The sequence below is a fragment of the Dermacentor variabilis genome, chromosome 1 (genome assembly GCF_050947875.1).
Source record: "Dermacentor variabilis isolate Ectoservices chromosome 1, ASM5094787v1, whole genome shotgun sequence".
Classification (NCBI taxonomy): domain Eukaryota; kingdom Metazoa; phylum Arthropoda; class Arachnida; order Ixodida; family Ixodidae; genus Dermacentor; species Dermacentor variabilis.
The window spans coordinates 118,087,789-118,109,458 of record NC_134568.1 but is presented as its reverse complement, the minus strand read 5'-3'; the positions used below and the strand labels follow the sequence as shown (position 1 = coordinate 118,109,458).

Genomic DNA, 21,670 nt, shown 5'->3' with positions numbered 1-21,670 from the left:
TGAGAACTAAATGAATGAATGAATGAATGAATGAATGAATGAAAGAAAGAAAGAAAGAAAGAAAGAAAGAAAGAAAGAAACCCCAAGCACTGTGCGCTGTACATGGCTAATAACCATGCCATACAGGCATCTTGAAGGACTTGAAACTAACTGTTTAACACAATTTCAAATTGACTGCTTATATACATAAAAGGCTTCAATGGCTGTTGAGTCAGTAGTTAAGCAAGTCTATGGAAGAAAACGGAACTCAATCTCATATGTGAAGGCCCACTCCCTCTCACAAGCAGCATGTTCACACTGACATGTTGCAAACATTCAAAGATTTTTTCTTCTTGTAGAAATTGCTTGTCCCACAAATGTAATTTGTTTTATTTTACAAAAAAGACTGCTGCACCTCTGGTCATGATAATGCTGCTTCCAGTCTCAATGTAGCTACAAGTCTTCATATTTTGCAATTTGGGAAATTCTAATAATTAAACGTCTCAACCAAAACTTTGCTGCTATCACTTAATAGCTTTGGGCTTTTAACTCAAATAAATTTTATTCAAACTGATTCAGTCAATGTCCAAGAGAGCATTTATTCATTTCCTACATTCTTAAACAGGGAAACAGGGAAGTTGGGCTTAAGCTAAAGCTTCCTCTTAATGAAGTTGTACTTTCAACCTGAAACTTCTTTAGATAATTATGAATGAGCACCTTTATGTAAAATATAGGTTTAAAACTAAGGCAGTAATTATACGACAGATCCAAATGGTGCAGTCATGTAAGCCAAAGAGGCACACCCAAAGCATCGCTGCAAAGGTGCAAGCTTGAAGGCCAATGCTGCATTTAAATGCAGTGACATATTTTGGGAGATATTGAGCAAGACATTTAGCAGTGAGAACTGCGAAGGTCACAGCTTTATGCCAAACAGCATAGTCTTTAAATATTTTAATTTGTGACAGACTGAACATGCAGAGTGGCAAATGCAAAACCATACGGATTGGGTTAAAGTACAGCATTTTTCAATTTTTATCACCACCAGGGATAAAAAGAAAACCTGAAGAGGGAGACCTCATCAATGCCGCCCAATTGCAAGAACGGCGGTGTGCCACCCTGGTAAGTTGCTGCATTTTACATTCACCATTTATTTTCAGCACCGTTCATATGTTGAACAAGTGACTGTATGCATGGCATGACAAGTGACATGACACAAGTAACATGACACAAGTAACATGACAGCATGCATGCCATATGCTACAAGCCCATTGCAACACACTACAACAAAAATGGTGGCTTCCACTCAATTACAAGTATTGTTAGTAGTTGTGCGCAGCTGCCCTTCAAACCAGTGCCAATGCCCCAGTACAACCACTTTGTGTAGTAAACAAGGCTTTTGCATAGCACTATTAAAAAGTTGCATAACCAGTAGTTTCTGCTGTTACTGCCATTATGACAATGAAAAGTCCTACATGCACACTGCATTCAGTGACTACACTGCACAGAGATTGCATGCACACTTTGGAATGCTTTTAGTTAGTAAAGTTTATTTTCCATGAAAGTCAATCACTATGGCCACAAAAAAAGCAGCAGCAGAAGCAGCAAGATACTTACTTTGCCATGTTGGGTCTACTTCCATTTGTTGAAATAGATATTGCAAAAACTGCTCCACCAATTGAGCCTACAAAGGAAAACGTACATTCACGTTTCAGCAAATATCATCAAATCCCATCACTGAGGCTTTCAGCAAGATTTATCAAAACAACAAGTCATTAAATTATGAGGTTTTATGCAGCAAAACCACAATCTGATAATGAGGCACGCCATAGTGTGGGACTCCAGAAATTTGGACCACCTTATTCAATAAATAAAGCCTGCAGTCATAAACGTTAACACAGGCCACCACTTGTGTATATGTTATCTTAACGGTTCACCACAGCACTGCTGGGGCTATGAGCATTTCTGGCCAAATAGGGAAGGCAAACAACATTGCGAATGCGTCCATTTGCGCTTTGTTGTCTGCTTATCATCTGCTCGTGTCTGCCTGCTTACAGTCCATCCCTCTGCGTGTGAAAATTAAGCAGGTCTTGATAATATTAAAAGAATAATAATGAAGCAATACAACTACACCTACAATCCAATATACTGACATAGTTGCTGAATGGTTTTTCAGGCATGGAAGGGCTAACTAAAATGGCTTAAAGTTAGACAATTAAAACAATTCAGATGAGAAAATATTATTTTATTGCATCATACTCAGCCAAGCTTGACTTGGTTTGTGTCATTGACTTAGGAACTACTGGATTCACTGGGAAATTGAGTAGGCCAGATGCGTCCTTTTGGATTTAAGGAGCCGATGGCCCAAAAAAATCTCGCTCTTTGTGCTTGTAGCAGCGACCAAGTTTTCACTCTGTTATAAAAGATTCAATGATGTGCTGTAGGGTGCCTGAAATTTTGGGCATTGTCACACATATAGCAAGTGGCAGCACCGTGTGATGTCTCAATAATCCAGCACGTCCAAGTTTTTTATTTCCAAAAACTTGGTCGACGACTGTCTTAAAAAGCTTTGTTCATTCTTAATCTAATGGGGGGAGGGGAAAAAAAAGAAGGAAACGCCTTTATAAAATAAGTGTAGCTTGGTATTCGTAAACATTACTTTCTGACATGTTCCACAACTGCTCTTCACTATATGTCAAGACGACGTTTTGTGATGATGATGATGATGATGATGATGATGATGTATGGATTTTATTGGTGCAAGGGCCAGATATGGCCAAAGAGCGCCAAGAAAAAGATAATAAATGAAGTGCCGATGGTGGAACATGACAAATGTCAGCTTTGTGAATCAGGATGTGAATGGTACATGTAACTTGGCTGTAGAGAGGCCTAAAATTAGTCGCTGTAAAGTGCGTAAAATGCAAAGGTATTAAAATAATCACAATGATTAGTGGTGTATAATATGAACATAAAGGTTCTGTTACCAAGAGATTATGTACTGAATGAGTGAGTAACAGTAGCACTAGTACCTGACCGTGAGCCCTTGACCGGGAGGGCTTGGAGGTATGTACTTTACAAAAATGCTGTCGCAGCAGCAGCTTCTAGTGAGAGGATGTGCTATGTATATGATGGTCTGATAACATGCAATGTGCCAACATCTCATAGAAATGTTAGAACTAACTTATTGTCAAATAGTGGTTCAATGCCGAGAAACATTGCAGGGTGGAGAGGAACGTGTTGTCTGTATGCCGAAGAAAAGTACTTTTTTTTGTTGAGCTTCTATTTCTCAACACTCTAACAAGACGTGAAGGACAGCAAGTGTCTCACCACATTTATCGCAGACAGGAGGATCTTCACCAGTTAATAGGTAGGAGTGAGTGCCAAAAGTATGACCTATCCTAAGGCAGCAGAAAATAACCTCAGTCTGTCATACCTTTTTATGGGTGGCCAGTTCCCCAGATTTGCCTTAATAATGTGAAGTTTATTAAGCTTTTCAGTGTCCCACGTACATTGCCAATGGCCCCTCAGTTTCTTGCGTATGAAGGGTTTTAAATCTACAACAAGTACAGCTATGGAAGAATTACATGCTGATGAGATGTGTACAAAGCGCGGAGGATTGAATAAAGTTCAGTAACAACAGGATTTTTATTCTTTCATAGAAAAATTAAGGACTTGACGATGCTCAATGAATCTGTAAATATTATTCCTTTTTCTAGTTTTGTTTCCTTGATGTGCTGTACAGCCGACAAGAGTGCATAAACCTCCATTGTGTAGATGCTTGTTTCGAGGTGCAAACAGCCTGATTCTGAGAAGGATGGGCCAACTGCGTCATAAGAAATGCCAGCATGCGACTATGAAGCATCTGTGTAGAATTCTGGGCATGAGTACTTTGACTGAAGTTCTAGGAAGTGTGTTTCTATGTGTATTGCTAGGGCATTCTTTGTAACTTCGACAAAAGACATGTAATCTATCAGCTACCACATACACGGTAGTAATGGCTTGGCTGGAACCATTAGCAGGTTTTCAAAAAGTGGGACAGCCACTGCTTCACTGAGGCTTCGCACACACGGCGAAAAAGGCTCTCTCACTGTTGGACGATTGTGGAAAAGTGCGGCACAAGTTGCATTGTTTACGGTTTCGTTACAAGGATGTTTAGAGTTAGAGTGTGCTTTCAGAAAATACATGAAACTGGACAATGACCTTTGCAGATGAAGTGACCACTCACTGGACTCTATATAGAGACTTTGTACTCGGCTAGTTCTGAAAGCTCCTGTGGCCAGGCGTATTCCTAAATGATGAACAGGGTCAAGCATTTTTAGGGCACTCGGTGTAGCAGATTGATACCCCATAGCACCGTAGTCGAGATGCGATTGTACAAGACTCTTGTAGAGATTCAATAAACATTTTCTGTCACTGCCCCAGTTGATGTGAGAGAGAATCTTCAGTAGGTTCATCGTTTTCAGGCACTTGGCCTTGAGGTATCTTATGTGGGGGATAAAACTTAGTTTTGGATCGAGTATGACACCTAGTAATTTACGTTCATGTTCTTTGTTCACAGGAATGTGCTGTCCTTGAAGTTCTGTAGAAGGGTCAGGGTGCAACCCTCTCTTTCTTGAAAAAACGACACAGGAGCTTTTATGTGGGTTGATCTTAAATCCATTTTCATCTGCCCATCTGAATACTTTAACTCAAGCTGGACTTGCCTCTCGCAGACTGAAAGGCTACTGGATTTAAAAGCTATCTGCATGTAGTCTACGTAAACAGAATAGAAAATGGCTGGAGGCAGCGAATAACGAAGCATGTTTATCTTCACAATAAAAAGCGAGCAGCTGAGGACTCCTCCCTGGGGTACCCCAGCTTCCTGTGTAAATGAAGGAGAAAGTGTGTTGCCTATTTTTATGTGGAAAGTATGTTTCGAGATGTAGTAAATCTCAATATCGTTCAACATGTTCCCCCTGATGCCCATTCATGACAGATCTCGGAGGATTCCACGGAGCAACGTGGTATCTTAGGCCTTTTCCATGACACGAAAAATGGATAAGAAGAACTGCTTATGGACAAAAGCATCACAAATATTGGCCTCAACATCCACGAGGTGGCCAGTTGTTGACTGCCCTTCTTTGAATCCGCATTGGTACGGATCAAGCAATTTTGTTTGATTCAAGGTAATGTAGAAGGTGACAATTTATCATTTTTTGAAACAACTTGCAGAGGCTACTTGTTAGTGCTATCGGACGATAGCTCATTACTGAGGTGGGATCTTTGCCCTGTTTTAACACAGGTATGACAATAGCTTCTTTCCATGAGAATGGAAGATGCGCAGCTGCCCTGAGAGTAATAAAGAGTGTGAGTAGGGTGATTTGTGCGTCTTTGTGAAGGTGTTTAATCATCTCGTACATAACTCTGTCGGGACCCGGAGCAGAATTCTGACATGCATTTAAGAGCCCCTCACCAGGTCTGGTCATTTTGAGCTGACAAGCGCAGAGCATACATTGCATGATAATGATTGTGTCTGCAAAGTATTACATCGCTATGCACCACGGAAAGATCTGAAGTTTCAAACCAAACACTATTTTTCCTTCTCCTCGCAGCCGCCGCGCTCCAAGCCGGAGAATGACATAGTTGCGTCCCTGCACCTACGTATTCGAGTCCGTAGTATGACGTCACTCGTGGTGACACGTGACTTCGAGAATTACTCAAGGCACCATTCGTTATTTGTGTGATCTGTCGCTTGAATTGACGAATTGAAGTTTAGAGAAATATAAAACACATGAACGGAATGTCTGCATCTTTCTTGCTTTACTTCGCAACCGAAGCAAGAGAGATGTACTTCCGCTTCGTCTGTTTGTTCCCACGGTCGCACGGTCATGTGCGCAGGTACCAAAACTATGCCATTTTCTACCGTGTTCCGGCCACGTGACCATGCTCTGCGATCAGCTTGTTCTGCCTCAGTATTCGTGCAGCACTGAATTATACCACTAGTCATGTGTCCTTGTGCATGGCGCACAAAATCGTGCACTGCGCGAGATGAGACATTACAACAGCTCGCGCACAATGCCGCTAGCGAAAATGCACATCCCCCCCCCCCCCGCAAAAAAAAAGAAAGGAGGGTGAAGGCGGAGCTTGTGACGTATGTGTCACACGATCCTCGAGGTCTGGCATGGGAAAATGCAGGGAAGGAATTTTACTGCCGAAACCTAGATGGGGGCGAGTGGAGAGGGAGTCTCGCTATGCAGTGGAGCCCGCCTGCTGAAATCATGGGTTCGCAGCACTGAAATATTTCTATCACGGCTATTAATTAGTCGAAAAATTTTTGCAGCAGAACACTCCCTAGAGGACATGTAACAGCATATAACCAAAATTTGCTATGGGTCCTGGTGAGGGGCCCTTTAAGGAAGATTTCAGCTCAGAAACGCAGAAAGGCTGGTTAAAAGGTTCATTTGGACTACATTTACTATACAATCCATCCGTTACCAAGAGCAACGGATGGATTTGCTGCCCCTTCAGCTTTCTCAGCCTGCCCCCATACTTTCACCTCCTGCATGTATGAATTAATACCGGAAAGAAATCTCTCCCAGCTTGCCCTCCTTGCCTGCTTTCATGTGCTCCTTTCCCGAGATTTTATCTGTTTGACTACAATAAGGCTTTCCGCATTAGGATATCGACGAAGAATGCCCCATGCTTTGTTTTGATTCTTTCGTGCCTGCCTACAGTCATCGTTCCACCAGGGGACTCATCTTTTGCATGGGTTCCCGTTTGGAGATGACGTTTTATTCTGTCAATGTCTCGTTGACGACGATGATAAAAGGCCTACTCTTTGTATTGGTGTTGTGGCAATTACTGTTTTGCCTGAAGTTAAATAGTTGCTATAGTTTGCACTGCCGTTTAGCAACTTGATTTGCAGAAGTACGGTGCCAGTGCTGCCATATTGAAACAGTTAATGACCTTGTGAGCCTTGCATATAAGGTGAGGAGTGACTTTGGTAGGCATGACAGCAGGTTACGATCACTGAACTTGCCCAGTTTCCTCTGTCGCAGTGGTCACAGTGTAAAGAGCACAATGACCCAAGCCAATTCTCCCACAATACCTCTGTGCAACCCCCTCCCCCCCTCCCTGTTTATTGTTTTTGTCCCAGTCACAGGACAAATGGAAACAAATAAGAAAAGAAAGTTAAGATTGTTTCGGCAGCAAGCTTAAGCATTACCTCAACGTCACAGGCTCCCTGCATATGATCAGAGTGCATGTAGGCAAGCAACTGCTGCAATGCGACTGCTACCTTAGCTTTCTAGTAAATATGCTTTCACTGCCCGTTTCTGGTTAAAACATAATTGCAAAATGAGACAGACAGAAAGGCGGGAGAAGAGGAGGAACGTCCACGCAGACAGTCATGCGTAGTCACAGCCAGGCCAGAGGAGGAGATGCGCACTTAATCACAAGATATCCAAAATGTGGTATGCGGGAAGAAGGTGCACATCAGGCCACCATCCTTCTCGGGTCACCCTTACACGCTTTCCCTAGCACCAGCAGCCACCACTCATTCTTATTGAGCACTTGGAGTTTATATTGAACATTATGCCGATGGCAACTGTGAAAATTTGCCTGATGTGTCCATATAATTGATAATAAGTTCTTCTGGTATGGACTCTGATAGAAGTTTTTTTTTTCAGTAGTCAATGTGGTTACGAGCCCTAGCCAGGGGTGCAACAGCTGAACTAGGATTTGGAGCAATTTATGGAGCAGGAAAATCCAAATTTAGAGCAGGTTATGGGGAGGCGGAGGGGGAATACAATCTTGGAGCACCAAATTATTTGGAGCAGTTTAACAGAAATCTTAATTTTGGAACAGAAAACCATAAGATGCCAACTTTTACAGCAACTACAGCCGAACCTCAATATAACAAAGCCGTGCTTGCAGCGAAAAGCTTAGTTAAATTGCGAATTTCATTAATTCGGGGTTTCAAAGTTTCAGCAGCAAAAATAATTTCACGAATTCCCAGAACATTCCTGGTGGATAGTATCTTGTCAGTAATCACTTATAAATAAATCGCAAGAAGGTTGGGCCATAACAGCATGCTTTTGAGTGCCAGCACACGTGGTGCAGATCGCGTCAAGAGCACTGCATCGGTGTGCCTTGCGGTGCCTGAGATTAGCATTTTGCGTCAAGCAGTGCCGTAAATCTTGGATGGCATGACTAATCCCGTTTACTGCCCACAACCATCATCAGATGGTGCCCTCAAATTAAAAGCAAAACAGCAAAAAGATACCAAAATTTGTTAGAGAAATACTGCAGTTTTGCCAGAAAGGCGGGGCATTAATAGCGATAACAGAGACAACTACACAAAGCAAGGTTCGTGGTTTTATCGCTGTCACAACGTGAGCAACTATTCACATCGTGCCTTGGAAACTTGAGATTACGCTATCTTAACACTAGACACGCGAGAAGAAAGTGTGCATGAAGGCACCAACAGCTCGCCTTTGCACTTGACGAAGATTACATCAAAGACGTGGCCCACATATGGGCAGCCATGTGTAGCTACAGGATGAGTAGAGGAGAGGAGACGAGACATGCGCTAGGAAGAGAGAGCGGATAGGTGCATGTCTCCTGTCCCCACTACCCTCCTCTGCCTCTAGTTTGTGCTTGGTCACGTTACCGCACACTCGTCCCTTCCCCACCTCCCCTGCGCTGAAGGAATCGTCAGCTCTCGTGTTTCCCAGAGCACTCTGAGCTGCTGGGCAACCTACGGCCTCCGCAAGTTGTTACGCGACAAATGGCGCAGTGCTGTTTCCTGCATACTGCATCCTGGCATGCGCACCTCGATGGCGTATTTGCAGCTCAAAATTTTCATGCGGAAGGACGCTTGCAAATAAATTTTTCCTCTGCTGACATTTTTATATTTTCTTGCTAGATTTACCAGCCATACAAGGCTCCAAGTACATGCTCGAAATGGCCGAATACTTCGTTAAATCAAAACTGTGTCATGAAAATACTCCATTAAATCGTGAAAAAGAAATATGCGTTTTTCAATGGAACTACGTTTGAGAAATAGTTTGTTACATTGTGAATTTTGTTAAATAGAGGTTCGTTAAGCCCAGACCACATGTAAGCTCGCAGACACGTGCAAGCTCGTATCTGCATACCTATGCATGTGCAGACAGTGCGGCACGGCTCGTACGCGTTGAAACGCGGCGTGATCTTGGTGAATAGCTCCTCTCTGTTATCGTGCACTTGGGCTGCCTCGCGTTGCTGCACCTGGCTATGCAACTACGGCACGGTACATTCAGCTCTCAGCAAAGCAGATTGATCTCATTCGAGAAAGTGCTTAACCTTTCCTTTTTGTGATCTAACAATTATAAAAATATAACAATTACTTTCATAGATATCGAAGCATTTTGAAACACTGTCAATAACAAAGTACGAAGTGACATTTTCCAAGGCGTCTGTGAATGAGCCCAGTGAGCGCGCACTGTCGCGTGTATTTGTGGATACAAACCACTACTCCTCGCAAGAAGCGGCAGGCGCAAGGCACGTAGATGCGAGCTTGCACGCGTCCGCAAGTGTACGTTTGGTCTCGGCTTTATATCGAGGTTTGACTGCATTTAAAATTAATTAACCCTAGCAATGTGAGAGAGCTACAAATTATTAAACTTCAGCGCAATCATGCTTTAGCTTCAGTGGACAAGATCCTGCAAATGTGATCAACGAATTCTGCAGAAACCCGCAAGGTTGATCCAAATGCTTAGAATATTTATCGGATCAAGCAAGGAAGCATAAAACATACAAGAAAAAACTGCAAGAAATGTTTATTTGTACTCCAAAGTGTCTTATATATGAGTTGCATCTGACTAGTATAGAACATGACTAGCCCAAAAATTCAAATTAAATTATGGGGTTTTATGTGCCAAAACCATGATCTGATGATGAGGCACACCGTAGTGGGGGACTCCGGAAATTTGGACTACCTGGGGTTCCTTAACATGCACCTAAATCTAAGTACACGGGTGTTTTCGCATTTCGCCCCCATCAAAATGACTTGCCCAAACTTATTTGCATACCAAACAGCTCTTCTACTTGAGTAGCATCTGACAACACTAGATACATAGAGTAAAACCTCGTTAATAAAATCCGACTCATTGTCTGGTCTGGGCAAGCGTCTGCTTAAGTTAATGGCATCAAACTCTCATTATTTCGGACGGATTTGGCCACACACCTGTTAATTGGGATGACCATTGGGGCGCGCCAAGCACTGAGCACTGCAAATATGCGATGCAAAAGAGCAAAAGTGGTGCAAGCATCCAACCAAAACCAAGCGCTGGAGTCCACGTCGCCATAGTCATCAGTGGGAACCATACAGGCATTCACGCATACGGGAACACCGAAATGCTTCAAGCCTATTTGTGCCTTTATTCTTGCATTTACCAGCACAAATGACATTACGTTGACTGCATACCTTCAGAACTGTGTAATCACCATTTATGACTGCATTGATAGACGCCACAGTTTTGCCTGCAGTGACTGCGGCAAGGAGTGGTCTCTTTCTGATTCAATGAAATGCATGCATGATGTCACAAACATGGCGGATGCTGTCAAGGATGAACAGTGATTCTACTGTGGCTCATAAGCTGGGATCCAACCCAACAGCTATATCGTGATGGACGGAAGATCTGTTGCCAATCAGCTCACTGGCAAAAAAAAATTGTGCAGACCCCACGCACTGTGGGGATTGGCGTAAGAAAAGCACTCTGTAGTGTTTGCCTTAATTGACGCAAATGGGCGGGGACATTGATGGCGAATGTTTGTTATTGAGCACTTGGTGCAGTAAGAGAGTGGAGAGGTGATGTTCCCCTTGCATGCACCACTTGTGTTTGTCCACATGGTACACAGAACACATAGCGAGACGTGTTTGCTTGAGGTGGTGTTGTGGGCCCCAATGTTCATAGACAGTGAGAAGTTTAGAACTGTCATTGCCTCACATGGCACATTGCCTCATGGCAGAAGTGTTAAACTTAAATTATCGTGCTTAACGTGCAAAAACCACAATATGACATCAGGCATACAGTAGTGGAGGATGCCGTATTATTTTGGACACCTGGAGTTCTCTAATGTGCACCAAAATCTAAGTACACAAGCATCTCTCCATTTCCTCCCCATCGAAATGCGGCTGCCACAGTTGGGATTGAACCCACAACCTCGAGCAACACCACAGCCACAAAGATACTGTGTCGGGTGCAGAAGTGTTGATTTGCTCTGTGGCTGCTTGCGGAGTGCCATCTTGACACTGCAGTGCTTTACTCTGGCTTTGTGTCTGCATGCCCTGCGTCAGTTCTCTGCTTGAAAAAATTGCACAATGTTTATTTTTCAGAAATAGAAACATACTGTACCATACATTGAATTAACATTTATCCACTCAGTCTTCAACTGTTGCTGTAGTAGTAGCCTTTCTTTTATTGAAGAGACCCCAAACCATGCCTGCTTTCTGACACCGTATTGCCCCTCCCTGCGCTATGTCAGAAGCGGGCTAGAGGGGAAACACATGCGCGCGTCCCCCTCTGGCCTGATTGTGGCAGCTCACTGTATAGGTGAGCTGCCACGAGCAAAGAGTGGTAAAGTTGCTGTCCACTCATTTAGTGAGCACGTCAGGGACTAAATGGGTGGGGCATCCAGTTCTACCCATTCTCTGCCTCCTCCCTCTACTCCCTCTCAGGACTATTGCAAGTCAGCACAAACACAAGCTTCTGCAATGCTATTGTGGGGAGAGGGCATTGTGGCCACACTCCCTCCAAGTGAGGCATGCTTTTTAAAATTGCCTATCTTTTCTTCTACTGCACTCCTACCATGTGCTCTCAACCACCTCCCAATGTGGCATGTAAGACAGCGCCAGCATGCAGGAGTAGCGGTGGAAGTAGAAGGAAAAGGCAAAGAAAGCTTCACTTTAGAAGTAATCAGGAACTACGCACGGTAGTAGAAGCATGTCTCGAATGAAGACGTGAGTCTTGCACTGTGGCCACATTGAGAAGGAAGTCACAAGGCCTTGGTCAGTGCAAGTGCTAATCAGTCACAAGATGATGAGAATTGCAGCTTCCACACAGTTCTTGCGCAAAATAAAAACAGGATTTGCTGGTTCATTCAGTGAATAAAAGCATGTTGATGTAGTCAGCATTTCTTTATTGTTCTCTTGGTACCATCGATAATTCGACGCTCAGCTAATTCGGACACATTTTACGGTCCCATGAAATCTGAATTAACGCCATTTTACAATACAATCGAGAGTGATAGAGAAATCTGCAGAGTACAATAAGCCTCTTTATATGGCTTTCATATGTTACGAAAAGGCATTTGATTCAGTAGAGATACCAGCAGTCATAGAGGCATTACGTAATCAAGGAGTACAGACCGCTTATGTAAATACCTTGGAAAATATCTACAGAGATTCCACAGCTACCTTAATTCTACACAAGAAAAGTAGGAAGATATCTATAAAGAAAGGGGTCAGACAAGGAGACTCTCCAATGGTATTCACTGCATGCTTGGAAGAAGTATTCAAGCTATTAAACTAGGAAGGCTTAGGAGTAAGGATTGACAGCAAATATCTCAGCAACCTTCTGTTTGCCGATGACATCGATCTATTCAGCAACACTGCAGACGAGTTACAACAAATGATTGAGGACCTTCACAGAGAGAGTATAAGAGTGGGCTTGAAGATTAATATGCAGAAGACAAAGATAATGATGAATAGCTGGGAAAGGGAACAAGAGTTCAGGATCACTAGTCAGCCTCTAGAGTCTGTGAAGGACTACATTTACCTAGGTCAACTAATCATAGAGAACCCTGATCATGAGAAGGAAATTCATAGAAGAATAAAAATGGGTTGGATCGCATATGGCAGACATTGTCAGCTCCTGACTGGAAGCTTACCATTATCACTGAAAAGGAAGGTGTACAATCAGTGCATTCTACAAGTGGTAACATATGGAGCAGAGACTTAGAGACCGACAAAGAAGCTTGAGAACAAGTTAAGGACCGTGCAAAGAGCAATGGAACGAAGATTGCTAGGCATAATGTTAAGAGAAAGAAAGAGAGCGGTTTGGATCGGAAAGCAAACGGGTATAGACGATATTCTAATTGACATCAAGAGAAAAAAATGGAGCTGGGCAGGTCACGTAATGTGCAGGTTAGATAACCGTTTGAGCATTAGTGTTACAGAATGGGTACCAAGAGAAGGGAAACGCAGTTGAGGATGGCAGAAGACTAGGTGGAGCGATGAAATTAGGAAATTCGCGGGTGCTAGTGGGAATCGGTTGGCGCAGGACAGGGGTAATTGGAGATCGCAAATGTTCCCTCAGTCCTGCAGTGGACATAAAATAAGCTGATGATGATGATGATGACTGTACAAAACAAGACCAAACTACTACTACATATAACTATAAGCTAACTAGCAGGTTATACATGATTAGTGCAGACGTCATTGACATGACATCAATGCTTCACCTTTTTCAACATTTTCTTTTTGAATTCGTTTTTTAATTGTCTGCTCAAGGCTTGTATTTCCTTTCATTAAGAACGCATAGCCACTTTCTTCTCGTCTTTTTGCTTCACACCTGCATTGACAAGTTCCTCAGTACCGATGAACAATGCTTTGCTGGCCACCACTTGGTCCTCTAAAGCTCTCTTTTCTGCTTCAAAAGTGACCTTTCCATTACCAAGCACAAGCACATCCCTGCCATTCTATTGCTGCAGCTGCGTGACTAGATTGAATTGGCAACATATGACATATCACTGATGTTGGGCGCTATTCTGCACACGCATGGCGGCTGCACGGCTGCCATTATCCTCCATGTTTACTCTCTGATTGGCTGTCGAGAGGTCACGTGTTTTGAAATTTGTGCTGGGAAGCGGAAGTATTGCAAAATGCAATTTTGCGTTTTCATTAAGATGACGAAACGTGATGTGGAGCTGCAACTTTTATGGACTAATACATTTTTTTTTGTCCTTGGCAGCTAAATTGCCATGTTAGCGCTTCAAAAAGAATGTGAGCGGTAGCATGCACAACCAGTGCAATGCACGTGCAATTGCGCGAATATGTGGTGGCGATCCAAGATATGCGCCATGCCAGCTTGCTGATTGGCTGAAGGAATATCTCGTGAGGAGCGTCACAGGAAGGGCTGTTTTGTAAACGTCATTCTGACAATGCGTGACGTTGCACTGGGCCGTCATTGCTGAGACTTTCCGCCATAATTTTTGCTGCGACGAGCCGCACGAATTATGCTAATGAGCAGCCATATGCAATGGCAGCTGAGAGGAATGCGTATCGCCACATTTTCCCCGTCGTTTGGCGCCACGAAAATCTTTTGTTCATAACGCGTGCTCATAGTATTTGCATCGCTCTCGGGTGGTGTCGGCATTTGTGTTTGGGGCCATCATTTTTTAAAAGAACGCGTTTATACGAAATAATATTGGTTGAACATAGCAAGCTTTCGGCAATGTTGTCCACTTTTCACTGTTGCATTTGTATTGTAATCAAGATTAGTGCCTTTTCGCACAATCAAAAGTTATGACAACGGCCTCTTTCTAATTTATAAAAAGAAATGTACGCAAGCAAGGCGGCGCCTTGAAGTTTCCTCCCGCGGTGCGAGTAACCAGCGAAATGAACAAGAGATGGCAGCGCCGGCGCTTGCATCGCGCTAGTGGATATCTCTGGCACCCGCAACGCTATCGGTGATATTCGGTCGTTTCTCAGCCAGCCGAGTCAGGCTGAGTCACTTGCGTTTCACGAGATAGCGATAACGTGGCCTAAAACGTGCGCGCACCACCACTGGTATGTCGCGTATGTTGTCTCAAGCAAGAAAACAAGCGCGTTGGCACCAACATGCGATGACTCATTCCATTTTCCAGGGACACGGGTCCTAGCTGTTGAAGCAGGCGACGGCTTGTACGCAGCAGACGACGGAAGCGAGAAGCGTTCTCGACGGAATAATCATACGCTTTGAGATAGCTGCTTTATTTTTACTGGGGAGGAAAACTGTTTTGCTTTACCGATAACGCTACATTCACTGCCTTCATTTCAGTTTCTTAGGTGAAATGCCAAGTTGGCGTCATGTTACGTAAGCAAAACGGGGCCACCAGCGCCATTTTGTTTGCGTCGCGCCTACGTCATGCATCGAAGAAAATGGCGGAATGTCCAGAGTAGCGCCCGTTGATGGCAAAACTGCAGGTTGCCAACATGGGTTTTATTTTCAGCTAAAACTAGTACAACTGAGAACTTTTGCAGCTAGTCGGTTAATTTTGATGCAGCGTGGTGAAATTTCAACAAATTTAACACTTTTGGCACAGCTGTTGCACCCCTGCTTTATGCTAAACCTGGGCTATGAAAGACAATGCAGAGTTGCCACAACTGCAGCTACGGCTAGGCTCAGCCAACCACCACAGCTATGGCTCAGTGGGTGCGACGCCCGCCTCGGCTGCAAGAGGTGCGTGGTTCGATCCCCACCGCCGGACACCCATCGGTTTATAAGATAGGTACAAGTAACCCCCCGGCCAGGTATCCAGATTTCCAGGGGTGCGTTGCTTGGTAAAGGTTTGTTCAGAATGCTATGCTTGCTGTACAAAAACCAAGACAAACAGCTCAGCAGGACTCTTTAAAAAAGAATCTGGTGGTCCCATGCCGCCAACTTTCCGATAGGTGGGTGTCCTTACAAGTGTTTGGAACTCCCATACTTGCTGAGCACCTGACCAGGAGTGCACTTGTGCCTATTTTACCGGTAGGTGCCCAGCAGCAGAACTTGTCTGCCTTCCACCTATCACAGCAGTGGCAGATGCTCAACTATTTCAAGGTTGTGGTGGGAGAAGGGGCAGCTGGATACCATCGCAAATTTCTACAGGTCCCCCTTTTGAGTTGAGAACCCATATAAACAACCAAGCGCCAGGTCATGTTAAATCTCTACCTATTAGAAAAAAACGTAATGTTTCCGGCAGCACCAGGATTTGAACCTAGTGCCTCCTGCATATGAGGCAGACGCTTCACCATTTCACTACTGCTGCGATGGCCACCGCAGCAAGGGCCTAGCGGTAGAGCATCTGCCTTGAATGCAGGAGGTACTGGGTTCAAATCCTGGTTCCGCCAGAAACCCATTGTTTTTATAATGTGTAAAGTTGTCCCTGGTCTGGTGCTCGGCTACTTGTCGGAGATCATGTCTTGAAATAGGGCCTATGGGGGTCATGTGCGTGGTCTCTGGGACCCCTTGTCCAACCACAGACGGCCTTGCTTAAGAGCATTCGCCGCGGCTGTGGGAGGCAGATTAGTGCTGCCACCAGGCACCTACCAGGAAAACAGGAACAAGCACGCTTCTGGGTAGGTGCTCAGCCATTAGCGACCTCAACACGCAGAAAAGGATGTTTGTCCCCAACCTGAGGGCATCCCCACCTTAATAGGCACATTGGGACGGCACACGGGAAATGGCTGCCATGAGAGCAGCCCAAACCTCCTCCTTTTCTGAGCGAGTGATGCTTTCCATCAGCCGACATTTGGAGGAGCCCAAGGCTTCAGTGAGCACTTGGACTGGCTTTTTGTTTAAATTCACAGCAGCTTGGCTCGGTGTGTGCTGGTGCAGAAGTGCCATCTGAGCCACACGCATACAGTCAAATCTCGATATTGAACACGGATATATCGAATTATTGTGTATATCGAACACTTTCGATCACCTGGAAAATCACATGCATTTTTTACTTTTTATTTCGAATGGGCTCAAACGTAAAATGGCTATATCGAACTCCGTCACCCCAGACCACGTGCACTCTGTTGACTGGCGGTGAGCTTTCTCACAACACCCTCGAAGATCGCGGTGATGCGATGGGCGTTTCCGACTGCTGCACACTATAGCTGCACACATAGATACCGCCGTGGGTGCTATTTGAACGTAGCGGCGTACGCATGCAGCGGCTTGGCTAGTTCGACAACGTCAACGACGCATTGCATTTGCTGCACTGACTCCTCCTCGGTGTCGCGCTCTGCGCCTGCCGCGCCTTACTTATTATTAAGACACCACTTCATCATCATCATCAGCCTGGTTACGCCTACTGAAGGGCAAAGGCCTCTCCCATACTTCTCCAACTACCCCGGTCATGTGCTAATTGTGGCCATGTTGTCCTTGCAAACTTCTTAATCTCATCCGCCTACCTAACTTCCTGCCGCCCCATGTTACGCTTCCCTTCCCTTGGAATCCAGTCCGTAACCCTTAATGACCATCGGTTATCTTCCCTCCTCATTATATGTCCTGCCCATGCCCCTTTCTTTTTCTTGATTTCAACTAAGATGTCATTAACTCATGTTTGTTCCCTCACCCAATCTGCTCTTTTCTTATCCCTTAACATTACACCCATCATTCTTCTTTCCATAGCTCATTGCGTCATGTTCAATTTAAGTAGAACCCTTTTCGTAAGCCTCCAGGTTTCTGCCCCGTACGTGAGTACTGGTAAGACACAGCTGTTATACACTTTTCTCTTGAGGGATAATGGCAACCTGCTGTTCATGATCTGAGAATGCCTGCCAAACGCACCCCAGCCCATTCTTATTCTTCTAATTATTTCAGTCTCATGATCCGGATCCGCGGTCACTACCTGCTCTAAGTAGATGCATTCCCTCACCATTTCCAGTGCCTCGCTACCTATCGTAAACTGCTGTTCTCTTCCAAGACTGTTAAACATTACTTTAGTTTTCTGCATATTAATTTTTAGACCCACCCTTCTGCTTTGCCTTTCCAGGTCAGTGAGCATGCATTGCAATTGGTCCCCTGAGTTACTAGGCAAAGCAATATCATCAGCGAATCGCAAGTTAATAAGGTATTCTCCATTAACCCTTATCCCTAATTCTTCCCAATCCAGGCCCCAAGACTTCCTGTAAACACGCTGTAAATAGCATTGGAGAGATCGTATCTCCCTGCCTGACGCCTTTCTTTATTGGGATTTTGTTGCTTTCTTTATGGAGGACTACGGTGGCTGTGGAGCCACTATAGATATCGTTGAGTATTTTTACATACAACTCTTCTACACCCTGATTCCGTAATGCCTCCATGACTGCTGAGGTTTCGACTGAATCAAATGCTTTCTCGTAATCAATGAAAACTATATATAAGGGTTGGTTATATTCTGCACATTTCTCTATCCCAATTAATGCTTTGCTATTGACAGTGATTCAAAATACTTCGATTGCCGGACGTGGAGACAGCAGCAGAAGTAGCAGCCAAATGAAGACGCTGCAAAGGTTGATACCCCCAAGCCTGGATGTTGCCCCGCTCCCGACTTCAACTGAGGCTGTAGTTGGTTTGGCCCTTCTGTGCCGCTACTGCGGCGCAATAGAGGGCACCGGCCTATTGCTTGTGGATTGTTTATACTACGTTGAGGACTCTGGGTTTAAGCATGCAGCTGCCTATAAGAAGTGGGCTACACTGCTGCAGTACTTTCAGCCAAATAAATACATAAATACTTTGTGTGAAGCTTCAAGTGAGTATTTACTGTGCCACGATTGGGATGCGATCGGAGATCGTTGTTCGGGGCACGCATTCCAGTTGCGCTGCGCATGACTGGCTTAGGCCACGCAGACTTCGCGTGGCCAACGAAGTCGGCATGACCTAGGCCAATTGCGCATGGCACAACCGAATGCGTGCTCCGAACAACGACCCTGATCGTGCCCTTGGTTCATTGAGTGATTTGCAGTGCATTTCTTACTTATTTTATATATCGAATTCTGGCTATATCGATCTATTTTGCGATCACCACACTTTTCGATATATCGAGGTTCAACTGTACTGATACCACCTTTGTAGCTCACTGTCATTAGAAACTAAACCCATGGAAGGGACAGTGGACCTTCCACCATGCGATCACATCTGAAGAAAGCCGGGCGCCTAGCCGAGAGCCACTTGTGCCCAATTTGCATTCTGGTGGGCGTCTGGCGGTGGGTTTTCAACAAACCACCTTCCACAGCCAAAGCAGACGCCGCCAACCAGGTTTCTTAATGCACACCAAAATTTCAGAGAGTAGGTGCTTTGCATTCTGCCTCCAGTTGAATACAAGTGGTATGGCCAACAACTGGACTTTGGACCTACCACAGTTTCAAACACAATGTCACGTTCTGTGGCCATGCACTGACACATAAGAATTCCATGTGCTTCAACGTCCAGTAATCAGGAGAGGGGAGTGAGGCAAGGTTCCTCACCTTTTCATCAGCAGCAGTGAGTCCTTGGAAAGAGCGTGAAAAGGCCTGGAGGCGTGGCTCACGGGGATCAAGAAAGTGCCGAACACACAGTGTGGCAAGGTGTGTCTGGCAAACATCACGGTCACGCTGAGTGCGGCGCAGGCGCGTTTCCAGCTGTGCCTGCAGTGCCAGCAATCCCTGGCGGCAGCGCACTAGGTATGCTATGTACGGAGCTCGCCGCCGGTGCTCATCTTCGAGAGCCCTGCAAGGCAGAAATAGGAAGCACAAGGGCCAAGAAGAGAACTAAACATTAAGCCAGCAGATGCATCATTTCACTAAACAAGTATGTGCAAGCAGTTGCATGACAGTTAGTTATTTTACATCTCGAAGCTACACTAAGGAAACAAGAGGCGCCTTAGTGGAGCGGGTGTGAGTAGGCCTACAAATTCATTTGGACCTTACAAGAATCTGTGCCAATCTCTTGGCACCCACAGATTTTACCTATTGCCTCCTGAAATAGGGATGCTGTGGCAGCAAGTTGAGACCCCAGCCTTGCACTCATCAGCAAAACACTGCAGCCTCTAAGCCACTGCAGCAGCCGGTGCAGACTTAAAGGCCTACTCACCTGAGCACACGCAAACACTGCAACTCATCCAAGAGGCGTAAGCAGCGAAGAGCCTCATGCACGTGTGAGGCCAGTGTCTTGTTGTGCAGCAGTGTGGCCTGGGCCAGCAGGCCCTGCAGCAATGCCGCAGGCTCCTGTGGGCCCCCCTGTGGAAGATCAGCTAGTGCCAGCACCAGGCGCAGTTTCTTCTGAGCATCCTCCAGCAAAGCCTCCTCGCTTCCTCCCTGTGATGATGGTGGTGGCTGCGGCTGCAGGGGCTCCAAGGGTGTGCTGGGGGATGCTCCATTGCTGCCTGCTGCTCCTATGGTGCCTACAATGGCCCCTACTGGGCCTGCACTTCGGTACTTTTCCAGAATGTCAGCTGCATCTGCAAGGAAATAGGCACTTAGGTCTTGGTCAGATAAACAATCACTGGCATAACACTCCCACACTGTCCCACACTGTCAAAAAACAAGAACAGATTGCCCCATCTTTTCTAGTTGCAAGTGAAACTCATGTGTGTTTTTTGTCATTACTTTGCTGGTAACTAGTCATGCATGCCAGTTAAAAAAGAAGCCTTCCAACAGAGTCTGGGACAACAATGGAGGCATGAATACATGACTGCAAGACAAAAGATTAAAGCCTCATGATAGTGCGCCTGCTTGAGCCTAATCAGCGACACTTCGGCACTATATACTGTCCTTGGTTTTGTGAACAGCTGATGAGCTGATGCCAAAACTTTAGGTCAGAGGAAATACGAGCCTATTATTAACATTTTGTTGAGAGAGGAGCGGGGCAGTTTCTGCTGCGGGCGATTCAGTAAAAAATAAACAAGAAAAAAATATTAGCTATATCTGCTTGCTTGCTCTGTCAAAAGTGTGGCATGAACTCACTCAGAGAACACATAAGAAAAGCACCAGATGCTACAAAAATAAAAAAGAAGCCATTGCTATGTGCACCTACACAAGCGCTGAAGTAGTTGTGGGCACTAATTGGTAGAAGTTAGACAAACAGCTGAAAATTGGATAGCATAGAAGAAAAAGTGCACAGCCTTCAGTGCCAACTCTGCTCTGTGCTGATGTGCAGCCAGGTACTAAATGTCAAATAAAATTGAAGCTTATGTAATGTGTCAGTATAGCACTTTGAGTGGGTCCTTTTGGCTGTGATCCTTGAACTATTCGTACACATTAAGAGAAGTACTGAATATAGTAACAAAAGTGGTCAGTATGAACAAATTTAGATGTGATGACCTGTGAGTGCGACCTACACGAGCAAGAGTGCTTATTGCTTGAACCAGTACAGCACTGTGAAGTAAAAAATTCCAGTTAGGATATTTATTTCAATTAATGCAAAAGAAAAAAGAACCTCTACATATTTCAAAGTACTACGGATCACATTCAATAAAGCCAAGTTTCCAGTAAACTGATCAGCAAGATAAATTATCATACTGGACGCACCTGGACCCAAGTCGGGAACAACAACAGAGCGTGGTGTGTCTGGACCATTCTGCGTAACTTCATTCGACTTTCGCTGCTTGGGCTTGAAGCTAAATCTAAACTGGGATAGCTGCAAAAAAAAAAAGAGATGGAAAATAAAATGAATTAGCAGATTGTATCATACATTCTTGGCCTAAAGGAACTTATGAATTGTTTGACATCTCAAAACTGAACAGTGTGTTATGAGGGATGCCATAGTGGAGGGCTCGAGAGTAATTTGGACCATCTAGGGTTCTTTAATGTGCACTCAAACCATGGCACATGGGCATTTTTGTGTTCCACCCGCGTCAGAATGGGATCGCTACAGCTAGGAATTGAACCCGTGACCTCATGCTCAGCAGGGCAAAGCCATAGCCACTGAGCCACTACATCATAAAGGAGAAAAAAATATAAGGGTGAAATGGTTTT

General features: G+C 44.8%; 1 protein-coding gene and 1 long non-coding RNA gene across 3 annotated transcripts in view; one reads left to right on the top strand and one right to left on the bottom strand.

Annotated features, from left to right (window-relative positions):
- LOC142583456 (uncharacterized) overlaps window positions 1–18,386 on the top strand; it is a 51,247-nt gene extending 32,861 nt beyond the window's left edge. Inside the window, exons 2-4 of the long non-coding RNA XR_012828636.1 lie at window positions 1,025–1,098; window positions 4,952–5,110; window positions 18,157–18,386. This is a non-coding gene — a long non-coding RNA (uncharacterized LOC142583456). The remainder of the gene's footprint in view (window positions 1–1,024; window positions 1,099–4,951; window positions 5,111–18,156) is intronic.
- Gapvd1 (GTPase activating protein and VPS9 domains 1) overlaps window positions 1–21,670 on the bottom strand; it is a 177,401-nt gene that overhangs the window by 9,636 nt on the left and 146,095 nt on the right. For both annotated transcript variants that reach the window (XM_075693916.1, XM_075693922.1), the window contains 4 exons: window positions 21,224–21,332; window positions 19,788–20,154; window positions 19,184–19,424; window positions 1,594–1,660 (listed from right to left, as the gene is read on the bottom strand). In XM_075693916.1, the coding sequence (XP_075550031.1) occupies window positions 1,594–1,660; window positions 19,184–19,424; window positions 19,788–20,154; window positions 21,224–21,332 (784 nt within the window). The remainder of the gene's footprint in view (window positions 1–1,593; window positions 1,661–19,183; window positions 19,425–19,787; window positions 20,155–21,223; window positions 21,333–21,670) is intronic.